The sequence below is a fragment of the Erpetoichthys calabaricus genome, chromosome 14 (genome assembly GCF_900747795.2).
Source record: "Erpetoichthys calabaricus chromosome 14, fErpCal1.3, whole genome shotgun sequence".
Lineage (NCBI taxonomy): Eukaryota > Metazoa > Chordata > Cladistia > Polypteriformes > Polypteridae > Erpetoichthys > Erpetoichthys calabaricus.
Genome location: NC_041407.2, coordinates 93,184,775 through 93,202,240, shown reverse-complemented (window position 1 = coordinate 93,202,240; position 17,466 = coordinate 93,184,775). Strand labels below are relative to the sequence as shown.

At 41.5% G+C, this 17,466-nt stretch overlaps 1 protein-coding gene across 1 annotated transcript in view; it reads right to left on the bottom strand.

Annotated features, from left to right (window-relative positions):
* Positions 1 to 722: 722 nt before the first annotated feature.
* The window catches only part of lasp1 (LIM and SH3 protein 1), a 66,504-nt gene continuing 49,760 nt past the window's right edge, over positions 723 to 17,466 (bottom strand). Inside the window, exons 4-7 of the mRNA XM_028819698.2 lie at positions 13,191 to 13,298; positions 5,737 to 5,857; positions 5,383 to 5,474; positions 723 to 3,404 (exon numbers count right to left, since the gene is read on the bottom strand). Of these exons, the coding sequence (XP_028675531.1) occupies positions 3,231 to 3,404; positions 5,383 to 5,474; positions 5,737 to 5,857; positions 13,191 to 13,298 (495 nt within the window). The 3' untranslated portion in view covers positions 723 to 3,230. The remainder of the gene's footprint in view (positions 3,405 to 5,382; positions 5,475 to 5,736; positions 5,858 to 13,190; positions 13,299 to 17,466) is intronic.

Here is a 17,466-nt window from a genome sequence, read left to right as displayed (position 1 = left end):
ACCCAAAGAGCAGTCACCTGGGGATAATCAAAATTGGAGGATGCTGGGAGACAAATGCAAGTAGCTGTACCAATGCAACAGGTGCCAGCGGGACGCTTCAGTGGCTTATAAGCAACTCCCTCCCACCTGGATTGCCTGTTGTCTCTTCACAACAGCTGTTGGTGGTGATGGTGGACAACTCCAGCCATACTAGAGGCTGGTCCTGACCCTGGAAACACGTCCCAGGCTTGTACTTCATTGGCATTATTTGGCCCCATGGTGCACTACAAACATCTACTGAAGGTGAAAATCCAGCAAGCACGGCACAGGGTGGAGTGGTGGCTCTGAGGTTAAGGATCTGCGCTGGTATCCAGAAGGTTGCCGGTTCGAATCCGTCACTGCCAAAAGAGATCCTACTCTGCTGGGCCCTTGAGCAAGACCCTTAACCTGTAATTGCTCCAGGGGCGCTGTACAATGGCTGACCCTGCGCTCTGACCCCAAGGGGTATGCGAAAACTAACAAATTCCTAATACAAGAAATTGTATAAGGCGAAATAAAGAACAAAAATGAAAAAATCTCTCCACAATGTGGCTAATCCGTTAAAACGACTCAAGAATGTGGCATCAAGTAGTCAGACGAGTCAAACTTAAATCCACAGGTGCCCAAATCGATGAGAAAAAACTAACGTTTGTTTCAGGAAAAGTCAAAGCAGAAAACAAAGATCAAAACACAACACAATACTGTACTGGGTAAAAATGACAAATTTTTATTAAATCTGAAAAACAATTGATACATGTCTAAATTTATACAACACAAGGAATGTAGAAGTTGGGAGTTCTCGACGTGAAAACAGTAAGAGCTGAATGACGAGAACTGAGACTGTGCTTATGATTCAGAAGGAGAAACCAAAGAGAAGACAAAATTGAAGAATTATGAAGGTCGTTTTTAAGACTGATTTTCAAAGTCACTGTGCAATGGTAAGGCAGGTTGACATGTCTGAAATTAGGAAATGAAAAAGGGAACAAATCTGGTGTGAAACGACAGACCCCCTTTACCATCAACTCTACACAAGACGGCACACTTGAATTAGACCTTCGGTTCTAGCCTGGGGCGCCCAAATCCACTGGCACCCCGAGGTCAAGAGCTCTTCAGCTTCCTAAAAATCAGAAACACGTCTTTGTGTTAACAACTATATACCCCCAATAAAATGGATGCTCTGAAGTACTGGTATTATGCAACATTGTCATCTTAAAATGCAACAATAATGAACACCAAGCATCACTTTGGCTGAACACATTTGGTATGGACATGTTAGTAATTTAACAAGGCCACCAGCTCGGAGGGAATGTTACTCGTGGACCAAGATGGGCTTAAAAACCTCAACAGTCAGAGAGTTGAGTTCACCCTTAATGGAGATATGCAGGTTGAAGACAATCTAACAATGAAGGACACATTAGCACCATCCTGGAGAGGTGAAATGATGGAAGGAGAAACAAAAGTATTTGAAGGTTTAGGATCAAATTCATTAAACAAGGCAAAAAAAACAAAAAACAACAACAAATCCCAAAACGAACACCTCCTCTGTTAAGGAGACTGCTTGGTGCGTTCAGCAGCCCATCCTGCGCCTTTCTGCTCTTCACACACAGACACACAATGCCAAAAACTTCAAAGCACCAATTCCAGAACATGTTGACCATTCCAGTTTTACGATGAGCATTTCAGGCAGCGTGCATCATTCCCTGAGGGGATGCAACAGAAATTGGCTTCCAGCACTAGCAAATGTCAACAATTCCATAAAAGCCATTTGGTGCAAAGGTCTCATATTTCTGCCTGAACGAACACAGTGCGGATTTTTATTTATTTATTTTTGCGCTACGCACAAAGTGACAGCCACGTGCCCCACTTCTCACAGATACTGGTAAAGGTAGGAGGACTTTGCTCCTGGAATTCTGTGATCATAGTTGCAAGTGCTACCTTATAAAAATGAGACATTTCCATCTCGTATTTATATTATATATATATATATGCTTGTGCATGTGTGCATTTTAAGTTAGCAGATGTTAAATTTTGAAAAACAGTTTTGTTAAGTCACAGTGAAGCATACCGAATGACAAAAAAAACTCACATACAGAAACGATGGGCAGCCTTTTACCCAGGGCTTGCAATGCCCCACAGAATGGCTTTGCCCTGCGTGCTGAGCAGTTGTGCCCGCGTTAACGCTACTGTCATTTTGGCTGTCAAGCAGAGAGGGGCAGGACACAGAAAATAATGGGATGTAATTTGGGTCCCGGCCCGGCTGGATTGTTTGCATGTCCCCACTACACAGTGGAGGTTAGGAATACGATGCTGTGGGTGTCTCCGTTTACCTGGCAGCTAAGTGGTTTATGGTCCCTGTTGTAACATTGAGAGGAGAAAGTAACATGATTAACAATGGAGACTGAAATTCTGATAAGAATAAAAGAGGGGAAAGTCACACAAGGCGGCAGAGAAGATTAATATAAATTCTTTTCAGAGACAAATAGGAAAAAAAAATATGCTGAATAGCAGCTGGCAGGTAGGCTAAATTGTGCTCAAGGTAATTTCATCTTTTGACAGTCAAAACTCTTTGCAATAATCTGGGTAGAAGGCTGGCTTGGCATAGGAATACAAAAGCTACTTCTTTGCTTAATAAAAAAAATATCCCCTCATTCCAAAGAGAGATGAAAAATAGCTGCTGATAAAAATAACCATTATTATTATTAGAGACTTTTTTTTTTTTTTTTTTAAATCTTCAACATACACAATTTCTTATAAAGATTAATGTCTGGAATGGTAAAAATAAAGCGGAATGATCAAAGTGATTTCATTTTGACGTAAGCTCAGTTTGAATCCCGAATCTACCCCTCCACCCCTCAGCATGGAGCTGAATCTCCGCATCACAAAAACACTGGAAGGTAGAGTGGCATTCGTAAGAGGCTAAGGCAATGGCAATACGGGACATGGAATATGTCACTTACACCTGAATGTGTCGTGGACACACCCTGGCAAATCTCGGCGTTACTTTTGAAACCGTTTGACTTTTGGGTTTGGGGGATGCGCTGTACTTTGTTCCAATGTGTTTTTGTTAAGGAGACAGCACGGATGCAAGGAGGATGGGGGGTGATTGTTGTGCAAGAAAAAGTAAGGTGGGAGAGGATGAGATGGCACTTGTTCTCACTTTCTTTTCAGGGCTGCAGATGCCACTCCCCTTTCATGCCCAGGGAATGCCCACATCACATGGCTTCCACATAATTTGCTGGCAGCATGCCAGTTTCCCCAGTGCGCTCCACTGTGCCATACATCCAACCATCATCGATCTGTTGAACATTCAGAATGATATCCCCATCTTGGAATGAAACTTCGTCCTCATCAGCAGCTGCGTAATCATAGACTGCCTTAAAGCGCCTCTGTCAGAAAGGGAAACGGAGAGAGAAATAAAGTGTGAGGAACAGCAGGAAAGAAATATTTCACCAACTAAATACTATCAGATTCCTGTTAAGACTCTCGCCCTGGCAGCCGCTGAGCCAGGTAGCCCCTGGTTTTCACTATCATGATATCAAAAGTAGAGACTACCAATGGGACTGAATTATGGATGCATCAAAGAAAGGTGCCCACTGTATTTATTAATTCAAACTGAAGAATCAACCACACCGTTTGTACTGTTCTCGTCTTTGGTGTTTGAATCGGAAACTAAACAGCAGCCAAACTCTACTTCACAAAAGATTCATAGAGTCAGGAGATAGCGCCTTGTTCCAATTTTATGAAGTTAGAGTTAGGGGGCTTGTTTAGTTTCTGGTTCAAACACCAAAGACGAGAACAGTACGGTGAAAAGGCTTTGCTTCGATGGGACTAACACTGACTAATAATAATAATATTACTATTATCATATTATTATTATACATAATAATAATACTTCCTTAGAAGGCTGGCGTCCTTCAACATCTGCAATAAGATGCTGCAGATGTTCTATCAGACGGTTGTGGCGAGCACCCTCTTCTACGCGGTGGTGTGCTGGGGAGGCAGCATAAAGAAGAGGGACGCCTCATGCCTGGACAAACTGGTGAGGAAGGCAGGCTCTATTGTAGGCACGGAGCTGGACAGTTTGACATCTGTGGCGGAGCGATGGGCGCTGAGCAGACTCCTGTCAATCATGGAGAATCCACTGCATCCACCAAACAGTGTCATCTCCAGACAGAGGAGCAGCTTCACCGACAGACTGAGGAGATCGTTCTTCCCCCACACTATGCGGCTCGTCAATTCCACCCAGGGGCGTAAACGTTAACATTATTCAAAGTTATTGTCTGTTTTACCTACATTGTTGTCACTGTTTAATTTAATGTTGTTTTTATCAATATGCTGCAGCTGGAATATGTGAATTTCCCCTTGGGATTAATAATATCTATCTATCTATCTATCTATCTATCTATCTATCTATCTATCTATCTATCTATCTATCTATCTATCTATCTATCTATCTATCTATCTATCTAATCATGAAACACAAAGTCTAACTACTGACTTCCTGCAATTCCATTTCCGCTTCCTTACAACTATTTACATGAATATTCATAAGGTTATATTAATATACCTTTGAACAACAAACAGCTATTCTGCGAGGCAGAACACCGTTTCTTTTGAAACGCATTGACTTTGTGCCCTCTCCCATTGCCCTCACAGTTTAAAGACACATCCTAGGATGAGCTGGGACACGTGATCAGTGATGCATCCTGAGATTATCGTGAGTTTCGGGTCTCGCAATATCAGACACCCTCGCTCAGGTGACCCCACCCAGTAGCCCATGAGTCGGACATCCTGCTCCAAAGTCACCTGGTGGACTTTATGGCTCTCCTTTTTGGAGATTCTGTGATGCCAAGCAGTGTGTAGTCCTTGCATAACAAACAGCCAGCAAAGCCTCTACACGCCAGCTCAATGGGCTTCACAACGAGTACTTCACTAGCACTACTCCACCAGCCTATCATGACGATTTACCTAATTAACTTCTACCTGCACTGTGTGCCCTTTAAAATGATTTTTTTACATTCCACTTACCACCAAGGAAGTTACAATGTTTTTAAAACAAAACTGTCAACCACAAAAATGTCAGCGTGGAATCCCCTTGGTGCTGTACAGAAGTTTGACATAAGACTTCCCCGTTTCGATTCACTGGGTTAAAGAACTGGATTCAGTGTAAGTTCATTAATTTATAATCTTTCATTATGTGTCAAGCAGATTTTGGAGGAAAAAAAAAGCAGCACCTTAATCCATTTTGCAGTACAGCAATAACATTTCCCACTGTTTTGTTTGCTTATAAAAATGCCATAATTGCATTGGAAGCCGTGACATGCCGTTAGCAGTGCCACCTTGGGTTGTGTTTTTCTTACTCACCCCTCCGCTTGGTGGCTCCAGAGGTGCAGCTCGCATAGGGGGAGCTGCTGCAGGCTCATTGTAATTGTAAGCTGAGCTAGGTTGTGGATAGCCTAGAAAAAGTTAAGAGAGGGACACGTGCTAAATAAGCCAAGAGAAATATTTCAGAATGACTCATACTCTGTTCACGATTGCATTTTATTTACTGATACAGACACTTGTGGAAGAACTTTATTGGTCACCTAGGGCAAGTGAACCGTTTTCCTGACTTTTTATCCCAAACCTCTTATGTTATGAACATCATTCAAATTTTCAGTTAATACTACAATCTCAGCCGTAATCACACAGTGCACATCGCTTATTTGGAACACTTACTTTGCTTTGGGGGCTGCTGTTGCATTTCTGGTCTTCTAGGGATGGCATCATCCTGGGAGTTGCGGCGCTCCTCTCCTATGCTACCCATTCGAGTCTTTTCAAACTCCTCATGGTACTTGATCTACAAAATGAATGAACAAACTGGGTTCACATTTAACTGAAAGAGTGAGTAATGGATAAAGATGCCAAGGACAATGCCTCCTGGAGAGGTCAGACTGACTCAAGTTTTAAAGTACAATAAAACCCTCTGTTCCTTCAAACTCGGCATACAATGAGGCTATTTGCTCAACTGCAAGCTGATAAAAAGGAAATACTTTCAAGTCTGGCGAACTTCCTGCACTTGACCAGCAGAGGGCAAACCCTCCCTTTAAACAAGAGGTATCAGGCTTGGAGGTCAAAAAACTACCATTTTTGGAACTAAAGAAATGGAGGAAATGAGGTAATCGGTGAGTATGTGATTGCTCATATCACGGTGGTAAGCAACATCATCTTGCTATTGCATTAACATACAAAGGTGTACACCTTCAAGCAAGACCACAAAAACAAAATTCAAACATGTGACTCTTTCAGTCAGAGTTTCATATCACTGAAATGGTTAAAGTAAGTAGAGGGCCAGCGGCTGGAAAGGACATGGGCTGAGTGCAAGAAGCAGTTCCCGAAAGACTTTCTAAAAAATGCAAGCCACGTAGAACATTCAGGGAGGTCTGGTTCTTGATCAGTGTCTGCAGTTCTCAGTAACCAGTCCTAATACTGACAATCCAAACCAATGCACTATATACCAGGAAAAAAATGACTATTTTTGGTAAGCCCCATCTATTCTGTAACCATTGCCTGGTTCAGTGTTGTGGAAAGCATGTTCAGCACTAAGTGGAAGTGATGCCAGTCCGTCACAGAACACATTCACCCACACACCCCCAACACTCACTTGTACTGGGACCAGTTTTGTGCTGTCAACTGGCTTACCCAGCATGACTCCATCATAAAAGAACCAAACCCATGCAGACACAGGGGCAGTGCCTTGAACCAGGACTTGAAAACCGTGAGGCACTAACACCACACACCAGGTTACCATTATGCCTGTTCTTTTGACTGAGAAGTTCTTCTTCTTTTTTTCTCTCTATTGTATTCCAAGTTCCCTTTGCCTTGATTATTGAGCCGTGGACTTGAATGCATGTGCATTGGGTTGCACTCCTTAATCCTTATATTTAAAATAAAAATTTTTAAAAGCTCAAAGTTATTGCTCAGTAGACAGCTTACTTGGTCAATACTCAAGTGCTGTACTGTTTAGGTCTTGTATTGTGTGAAATGCCTAGATCTTGTATCATTATGATAAGAAAGAAAACTGGCTGCATCCAAACTACTACTGTATGTTTTAAATTAATTTTGTAAACGAAAACGATCTCCAACATACTATCACTTACACATCGTTTATGAAAGTATCTCTGTCCAAACTAAAAAGATTGAAACCGTAAATGACGCAGACATTCGTCTACACTGGGCATGCAAGCAACGGTGGAAAAATACTTGAAGGGGCATCCAAGCGGCCTGCCACCAAACTGTAGCAAATGGTAAACATGCCTTTTGTGCCGGTATGACTGATTCAAACTATGCAGAACGCAGTTCAGGTGCATACAGGTAAGCAACGCAACAAACGCCACAGAAAGAAACTCTTCTGCACCCACTATGTTGGAATAAGGTTTTGTTCCTTGAAGGGTGACCAATCAGGAAATGAGATATCGTAATGAGCAAGATCCAATCAGGGAAGGGCCATGTAATATGTACGAACAAATCAGAGTGTGACTACAGTCTGCGTTTTCAACAGTCTACATTATCACACATCGACATTACAACAGTGGCCTGGTGTTTTCAGTATACGGCTCTGGAAAGCCTTTTCAAAAGTCTACATTTTCGGGGATTAAAATGCAACAGTAGTGTGGACGAAAGGCAAAAATGGAGACTAATGGCTGCATTTTTAAATTAAAATGCTGTGGTGTAGATGCAGCCAAAGTTGTAACCACAATCTTGTCTACCTTGCATTTATGATGAACAGTTGTGCCCTGTTGATTCTCCTATAAGGTGACTTCTGCTTCTGACCAGATTACCTCAAGAATGAGAGAAAAAAATGGCTTTTTACCAAATTAAAGAGAAAATCCTACACTGTGAATGTCCATCTATGTGGACAATATGTCCTTGGATCGCAACTGCATTGGAATGCAACATCAACAAGACTTGAAAATAAATACTGAGGACCCCCAAGTGATGGTGGATCTGAATAATCAAAAGCAGCATGGAGGGAGTGAGGCTGCTCCATGGGCATGAACACCTAGGCTACGTTCGCATTAGCAGCCTCATTGCTCAATTCCGATTTTTTCCTCATATCAGGTTTGCCTATCTTGATGGTTCACATTCATCAGTACAAGTGGCCTGTATCAAACTAGAATTGTGAACACTTCTGTCCTCTGAAATGGCACGCATGTGCACATTTATACGTTTGTCCACAAGTTACCTGCAACACCAACAACAAAAAGCGTCATATCTGTGGGACAACTCGTAGTATTAAAACCGACAAAGCTAATGTATGCATTGCTGCACAGGATTAGGTCAAGAAGGCAAAAAAAGAAAAAAAAAGCCAGATAGCTATCTTTTGCTGTTTTCGCAGCTATTGCTGCCACAGCAATGGTTGGACCGTGACTGTTGTAGCTCTCCTCCATTTTTGTTTTGCCGCACTGCCGGTGCTGACTGATGACAACAGCACCCAGCCCTTGCATACTGGCAAAAAAACAAACAAACAAAAAAAAAAAAAACACAGGAATTCCGATCTGCCTGTTCTCATTCATGTTACTTGGCCATGAAGCAGTTACGTTGCTGGTTTAGGATCACATACAGTGCATTCAAAAAGTATTCACAGTGCATCACTTTTTCCACATTTTGTTATGTTACAGTCTTATTCCAAAATGGATTAAATCCATTTTTTTCCTCAGAATTCTACACACAACACCCCATAATGACAACGTGAAAAAAGTTTACTTGAGGTTTTTGCAAATTTATTAAAAATAAAAAAATTGAGAAAGCACATGTACATAAGTATTCACAGTCTTTGCCATGAAGCTCAAAATTGAGCTCAGGTGCATCCTGTTTCCCCTGATCATCCTTGAGATGTTTCTGCAGCTTAATTGGAGTCCACTGGTGGTAAATTCAGTTGATTGGACCTGATTTGGAAAGGCACACACCTGTCTATATAAGGTCCCACAGTTGACAGTTCATGTCAGAGCACAAACCAGGCATGAAGTCAAAGGAATTGTCTGTAGACCTCCGAGACAGGATTGTCTCAAGGCACAAATCTGGGGAAGGTTACAGAAAAATTTCTGCTGCTTTGAAGGTCCCAATGAGCACAGTGATCTCCATCATCCGTAAGTGGAAGAAGTTCGAAACCATCAGGACTCTTCCTAGAGCTGGCCGGCCATCTAAACTGAGCAATCGGGGGAGAAGGGCCTTAGTCAGGGAGGTGACCAAGAACCCGATGGTCACTCTGTCAGAGCTCCAGAGGTCCTCTGTGGAGAGAGGAGAACCTTCCAGAAGGACAACCATCTCTGCAGCAATCCACCAATCAGGCCTGTATGGTAGAGTGGCCAGACGGAAGCCACTCCTTAGTAAAAGGCACATGGCAGCCCGCCTGGAGTTTGCCAAAAGGCACCTGAAGGACTCTCAGACCATGAGAAAGAAAATTCTCTGGTCTGATGAGACAAAGATTGAACTCTTTGGTGTGAATGCCAGGAGTCACGTTTGGAAGAAACCAGACACCGCTCACCACCAGGCTAATACCATCCCTACAGTGAAGCATGGTGGTGGCAGCATCATTCTGTGGGGATGTTTTTCAGCGGCAGGAACTGGGAGACTAGTCGGGATAAAGGGAAAGATGACTGCAGCAATGTACAGAGACATCCTGGATGAAAACCTGCTCCAGAGTGCTCTTGACCTCAGACTGGGACGACGGTTCATCTTTCAGCAGGACAACGACCCTAAGCACACAGCCAAGATATCAAAAGGAGTGGCTTCAGGACAACTCTGTGAATGTCCTTGAGTGGCCCAGCCAGAGCCCAGACTTGAATCAGATTGAACATCTCTGGAGAGATCTTAAAATGGCTGTGCACCGACGCTTCCCATCCAGCCTGATGGAGCTTGAGAGGTGCTGCAAAGAGGAATGGGCGAAACTGGCCAAGGATAGGTGTGCCAAGCTTGTGGCATCATATTCAAAAAGACTTGAGGCTGTAATTGCTGCTAAAGGTGCATCGACAAAGTGTTGAGCAAAGGCTGTGAATACTTATGTACATGGGATTTCGCAGTTTTTTTATTTTTAATAAATTTGCAAAAACCTCAAGTAAACTTTTTTCACGTTGTCATTATGGGGTGTTGTGTGTAGAATTCTGAGGAAAAAAATGAATTTAGTCCATTTTGGAATAAGGCTGTAACATAACAAAATGTGGAAAAAGTGATGCGCTGTGAATACTTTCCGGATGCACTGTATGAAAGTAACTTGGATCTGATTCAAACATATTGGATTTCTGTGTCCACACAGCCATGAAAACTTCAGATTTGTGTCACATTAAGCCAAAAAACTGGATTTGAGTCACTTCAGTCTCGTAATGTGAACATAACTGTACAGTTGTGTCCAGTTGTGAAGTGCAGTGTACTGCACAGCACAGTGCCATTACTCACCTTCACTGTATAAATACTTTAATAGTCAGGCTACAGCTATGTACCTACACGCAGAAACTCAAAAAAAAAAGCCGTAATTAGTCAGCTCATCACACCTCCTCACTGCCCAGGCTTCCATTATATGGGCAGTGGACACCAGTGAGCTACATCAAGAGTAGTAGGCACAGAAATCCTCCTGCTGTTGACTCACTTCCTGCAGAGAACCTACCCTACTGAAAAAGTAAGAATAGCATCAGCCACACCCAGGGAGACTTTAACCTACTGTAAAAATTCTGAAGTGGGAGAAATCACACAAACAACAAACCAGAACAGCAGAGCCAACAGCCAAATGAATTTTGAGAGTCCGCGATATTAAAAGCTGCACTTTGCCGTCTACTCCATTAGTTATGTGCAGATGAGAAATGCAACTCTGGTGGACTAAGACTGGAGCTGGCAAAGAACAGGCTGTCAAAGAGCCTGCCAGAACACTAGAGATACAATTCTGAGATTGTTCAGTAGAAAACATTACTTTTTAAATAAAAAAAAAAAAAAAAAAACTATTTACATTTTTTGAATGCAGGTGTCATTAACAAAGCTAAGTTAACAATCCAAGAAAACTCAATCCGGCAAATTCCCAGACCAAGACGTGGAATAATTCTTGGGTCTCTGTAAGTTTGACCAAAACAATAAAAGACTGCCTGGTTAAATGTGCAAAATATCAAGCATTGGCACGAGTGACGCACTCTCGAGAGATTTGCTTGTGGATTTTCTAAAGTCTACAGCAAACTCAATAATTTTATAGAAACCTGTTTTCTAAGAATAGCTGTTTAAAAAGTGTCTTGAAATTGGATAGTTTCTGAAATAAAGAAAAAAGGCTTTCATTCCAGCTAAGGGGAAAACAGTTACAAGTTTAATTTTGTCTCAAGTCACTGAGGTGGGCTCTGGGTGCATGACAGCTGACCTCCAATGAACAGTCACCTAGAAGTACAATATGCTGTGATGAACGTGGGTGTTTTTCACCTCACAAACATAAATGAGGTTTATCTTTCATATGTCTCATGTTTACACAGCACAGGGGAACACCGACAAAATGGGCTAAGAATGTGGCTGAACTCGCCATACCCGTAAGACCTCTGCACTGACACCAGTATCCATCAGGCAGCACGTTACTGGCCTTCAGAAAAAGCGGAGAGTATGGATTACTTTGGAAATGTGAAACTGTGCTGTAAAATCTTTGCACAGTCATGTAATTTGACATCCCCAGTGATTTCTAAAAATCAAGTGACAAGATGGGTGACTGTGGTCATCAAGTTTGACATCCCCTCTGATTAGTGGCTTTAGGGATGCATTGAAGCAAAGGTATTTGATGGAATCTGAGCTCCATGCAGCTTTTGGAAGCAGAGTTTAATAGCATAAAGGTTAGAGATGATTTTAAATTCCTACTTTTCAGTTTTCCAGCTATAATACTGTTTTGAGTGCATGGCATATACACAAAAGTGATACTGGTGATGGCAGACCTTAACATCTTTCTGGATGCCCACTCCCTTATTTAGGATGAAAGTTGTCAACTTGGAAAATTAAATTATTCAGTCCTCCCTATATATGTGAAAAAGAAAATCTCAGATAATTCCTGGGGTTTGTTAACTCTATAATTTCTATGCTTCTACTGAAAGAACAAGTCCAGTCAAAAAGTCATCCAGATGCTTAAAGTGGATCTGCTTAGAAATAATTAACACAAATGAATAATCTTTTACTGCGGTGGGTTGGCGCCTTGCCCGGGATTTGTTTCCTGCCTTGCTCCCTGTGTGTGCTGGGATTGCCTCCAGCAGACCCCCATGACCCTGTAGTTAGGATATAGCGGGTTGGATAATGGATGGATGGAATAATCTTTTAAAAGTTAAAGGCGATGATGTCGGATACAATATGTAGAACCAACAAATTGCTCAGCCCAGCTATACTTCAAGCATCAAGGTTTTCTTCCTCTCCCTGTGATCCTCACCACTCTAAAAATCTTCTCACACAAAGAGCTGCCCTTGGCTAGTAGATGGCCAGATAGGACTGCTAATGAACACAGAAAACAGCCCCTAATCTTTAGAAATCAGAGGGGAGACAAAGAAGATACACTTTCATGGCTCAAAGCAATACATCCCCTGGTATTTGTGTGTGTGTGTGTGTGTGTGTATCCGGAATACAGGCCACCCATCCCTCCAGCAACACCCTTTAATCCACTAATGGGAGGGCAGTGAGGTATAGATTATAGACTTCACTCCGCCACTGCGAAAGCACTAATCACGAAAGCATTAATTAGCACACCGCCTTCGCAATTACTAAATTTACAGCAAACTCAAAGCTGGCATATGCCAGTCAGAGCACTTTCAAAAGACATTATAGGCCAGAAAAGGGCATTATCCACAAAAGCTATGCAGATATCATATCTTAGGACCACAAACATATCATTATGAGCATTCTGTAAATAAAACACATCCCTCCATAATACACATCTCTGTGGTTTCATATCTTAGTAGAGCCCTACAGTGGCAGTCAAAGTAGCAGATTAAAATACACTTGGGCTATTGTCTGTAAAGAAGAAGAGACTATGGACTTGTCAACAAAGGCAGCTATGGCAAATAGACATTATGAAATATTAAAATGTATTTAAATAACACTGATAAATAAATGAATACAGAAAAGGATGTCCCAAAAATATAAAAAGATGACGGACAGAAACCTCAGTGCTATAAGAGGTCTTGTGCACATACATTACTGATTTGATCCTGTGTTTTCTTGATTCTCTGAAGCTCTGGAGTGTCTGTGACAACACTGAACCCTTTGCCCTTGTTCTTCTCAAAATCCTCCTTATAGCGCACCTGAAATAGATTATTAGAAAGTGACATTACACCTTTAATCTAACAGAAGTATGCATTCAATTACTTTTAATACATGCAGTAGTTAATTTCATTAATGCATAATTTCATAATGTAGACAGATGTAATCTAAAATGTAAGGCAATGCATGCAGCTTCAGTTCTTAGCAACGTAACCATATAGACTTACTGAGCAAATTATCAGAAGCACATGTACACCTGCTTATCCATGTCATTACCTGATCAGCCAATCATGTGGCAGCAGCGCCTGGCACAAAATCACACAGATGCAGGTCAGGAGCTTCAGTTAATGTTTACATCGAACACCAGAATGGGGAAAATGTGACTGTGGCATGATTGTTGGTGCCAGAGGAGCTGGTGTGAATGTTTCTGTAATTTTGGGGGCTGATCACACACATCAGTGTCTAGAGTTTACTCAGAATGGTATCAAAAACAACGAAACATCCAGTGAGTAGCAGCACTGTGGATGGAACTGCCTTGTTGATGAGAGGTCAGAGGAGAATGGCCAGACTTGTTCAAGATGACAAAAAGGCTACAGTAACTTAGATGGCCACTCTATACAACTGTGATGAGCAGAAAAACAACTCTCAGTGCACAACATGTCAAATGAGCTACAACAGCAGAAGAACATGTTGGGTTCCACTCCAGTCAGCCAGAAACTGAATGTTGAAACTGCAGTGGGCACAGGCTGACCAAGCTGGACAGCTGAAGACTGGAAGAATATAGCCTGGTCTGATGAATCTCCATTTCTGCTAAGGCACACAGACAAAACAGGTAGAATTTGGCGCCAACAGCATGGATCCAACCTGCCTTGTGTCAACAGTTCAGGCTGGTGTTGGTGGTGTACTGGTGTAGGGAATGTATTCTTGGCACATTTTGGGCCCTTTAACACCAATCAATTATGACTTGAATGCCACGGCCTATTTGATTATCATTGCTCACCATGTGCAACCCTTCATGGCCACAATTTACCCATCTTCTTCTAACGGCTACTTACCAACATTATAATACTCCATGTCACAAAGCAAAAGTCGTCTTAAACTGGTTTCATAAACATGACAATGAGTTCAGTGTGCTTCAGTGTTTCCAACATCTTGTGGAATTTGTGGAATCCTTGCCATGAAGAAGTGAGGCTGCTTTGAAAAGTAAAAGGAGGCCCCACCTAGTATTATTACGTTGTTTCTCAATACGCATAGTGAGAGTATTATGTTTGTGTGTGATCAACTGACGTATAGCTCTGTTTCTGTTAAACACCTTGGAATGATGCTCCCAGTCTACTATGCCAAATAACGACGCACTGTCATGTATTAATAAGCAGAGGCATTTACTTAAGTTGACTTAGGGTAAAAAATAAATCAGAATGGATCCGACTATTTTTCGAGGAAACGTTAAAAAGTAATTGGAAAATAAAGTTTAAGGTAAACCAAAAACTGTTTACAGGCGCTGACGCAAGTGGCAGCCTAACCTGTAGCTTCGTCTGTGTTACGGCATTTTTCTTTCCTATTCTTTACTTACAGAGTAGAACTCCTTCTCGATTGTTTGTCCACTACGTGTGCAGAGCTTTTGTTTACTATGAATATGGATCTTTTTACAACACAAGTGAGTGGCAGGAAATTTGTTTACACAAAGCAAGATTTCTTTCTTTCTTGAATTCCCCCTGGGATCAATAAGGTATCTATCTATCTGTAAACTTAAAACTGATTGACGGTTGATTGGGCTAAAACAAAACTCTCAATACCCAGAGGGGAGCACACCGGTAAAAAGCTTAAGCATCTCCATGAAGGATCTTCCTAGTTCAGGGGTCTCCAACCCTTTTCCCCTGAGAGCTACTTTTACAGAATGAAAATGGCCAAGAGCTCCTCATGTTTTCTAACGTGTATTCTCATAGCTTATTTCAACCCAAACACACTGAATAAGCTTGTTTTGCCTGAACATTTACAAAATGTTGGTGTCCACAACTCACATTTTGCATTAAAACATCACAAAAAATATTTAGTTCACCTGCAAGTGCATTTTGTATGTCTGTAAGCATTTCGAGTGTATCTCACACTATTGAATTAAAACATGAATGCTGTCAAAACAAAACAATGCAATTCCAAATACACAGATATTCCTTATTCATTTGTCATTTTGTCACATATCACTGTGTCACTTTATTCACAGGTCCAGTTGCACGTGTGATGTGTTTTTTAGTTCATCAGATGACTGGCACTGAGGTGTATCGTGGAGTGGAGCCACTGAGGTTCACTCTTATGGAGTCATTTCAATGTTCGTCTGTCAGTCTTGTTCTGAACTTTGATTTCATGACATTCATGTCAGACTCACAGAGGTATGGAGACCCAAACAAAGCAGACATTTTCAGAGCTGCTTGATGAAGATTCTTATAGTTATCTCGCTCTACTAAGCTCCAGAAATGCTGAGAATGCTGTTGAGACTTTAACTGCACATTATTTTGAAGGTTTACTAATATATAATATATAAAATCCAATGTTTCTCTGTCTGTATGTCTGTCCGCTTTTCACGAGAGAACTACTTAACGGATTTAGATTGTTTTTTTTTTCTATAATTTGATTGAACATTCCGGTTGATTTTACGACTTCTCTCATTTCACTATGTATCATAGATCACTTGCAGTACTGATTTATCTGCGCGAATCCGAAAAACATGCAGCGGGCCGAAGGGAGGGGCCTTCCTCACTCACTCGCCAGCTTCAGGACGGGGTCCTTAACTCCACTTTGCTAGCGAACGAGAGAACAATTGAATTCAACTTTGTATGATATTTAAAATAAAGTGTTACTTAGGTCTTGATGAGTTTGAGTCCGGATATTCTCTTACGTGTATGCCACATTGAAAAGATAGATTGCAATTCAGATTATGGATCGTGATATGATTTTTTGGAAAGATCGCACACCCCTAATTTGACTAATCAAGTTTTCAAATTTATGTAGAATTCATTAACCCTTTGGTGAGCTACTTAGAAAGGGGTTGCGAGCAACGAGTTGGAGACCCCTGCCCTAGAGGCACCTTGAATATCAGAATACTGGAAAACACCATGCTGATCCCTGGAAACTCATTCATTAACCAGTACACATTCCTAGCCAGTCTGAAGAAACTGGCAAAGGGAACAAACCTAGAAGAATACAAGCTTGATGAAAACGACACAACCTGAACAATGTGAGACGCTTTACTACAAATGGCATACTGAACCAAGTTTCAGGTAGTGCAAGACTTCACATTTTTCAAACACACTGCCGCTGTCCTGATCACCACATTGCAATACATAATGAAGGAAATGGGACTTTTGGAGTAGACATGCTCATTTCCTGAGGGCAGGGTGGGGTGGCAAGAAGTACCACAATATAATATGGAAGATGCAGTTGGATATGTGATACTTTATACCCAGCAAACCATTATAACATTAAGATCTGGGCCCGTATTTATCAAGCGTCTCAGAGTTTGAAAATGGTCCTAACTGGCTCAAAATTTTCAAAGAGAGTTTCAATTTCGGTCCTACTCTTAGGAGTAAGAGGAAAAGCATGTTATCAAGTTCCCTAAGTTAGCAAACTACTCCTACCTTCACCTGGATTTAGGAGAGCTTATGAGTTGTCCTAACTCGCTAGGCAACTGCCAGAAGATGCCATTAAGGCAGAGGCTGCCACGCACATTACAGGAAAAGCTGAATGTTGTTCAGTATTTCCAACACAATGAACTCATAAAAAGATACTGATTTGACAGATATGGAAAAATATTCATAATTAATGTAAATCATGTGATTACTCCATCTATATGGAGATGCCAAGTGCAGCCAGCAGAAATGATCGTGTTAATGTTATGTGTAAAATTGCAGCTTTGTGACATTGATGATTTGAGTAAGTCATGACCAGGCATTTCTCGAGTTTTGCACCAAACTTTAAACACTCTTACGATACATGAGGTAATAGTGGAAATTTTATACGTTTACCCAACACTCCATGTGAGGTAATATTAAAGCAAGCGGCAATCATGCTAATCGGCAGGCACTTAAAGATCACGACCCTAAATGTGGATAAGCACACATATGTGAATCAAGAGCAATATGATAGTAACAGCCAACACATTACCATGGAGCAGGGCTGGAACAAGAGGCAAGTGGAGAATCTCGGGGTGCTGGA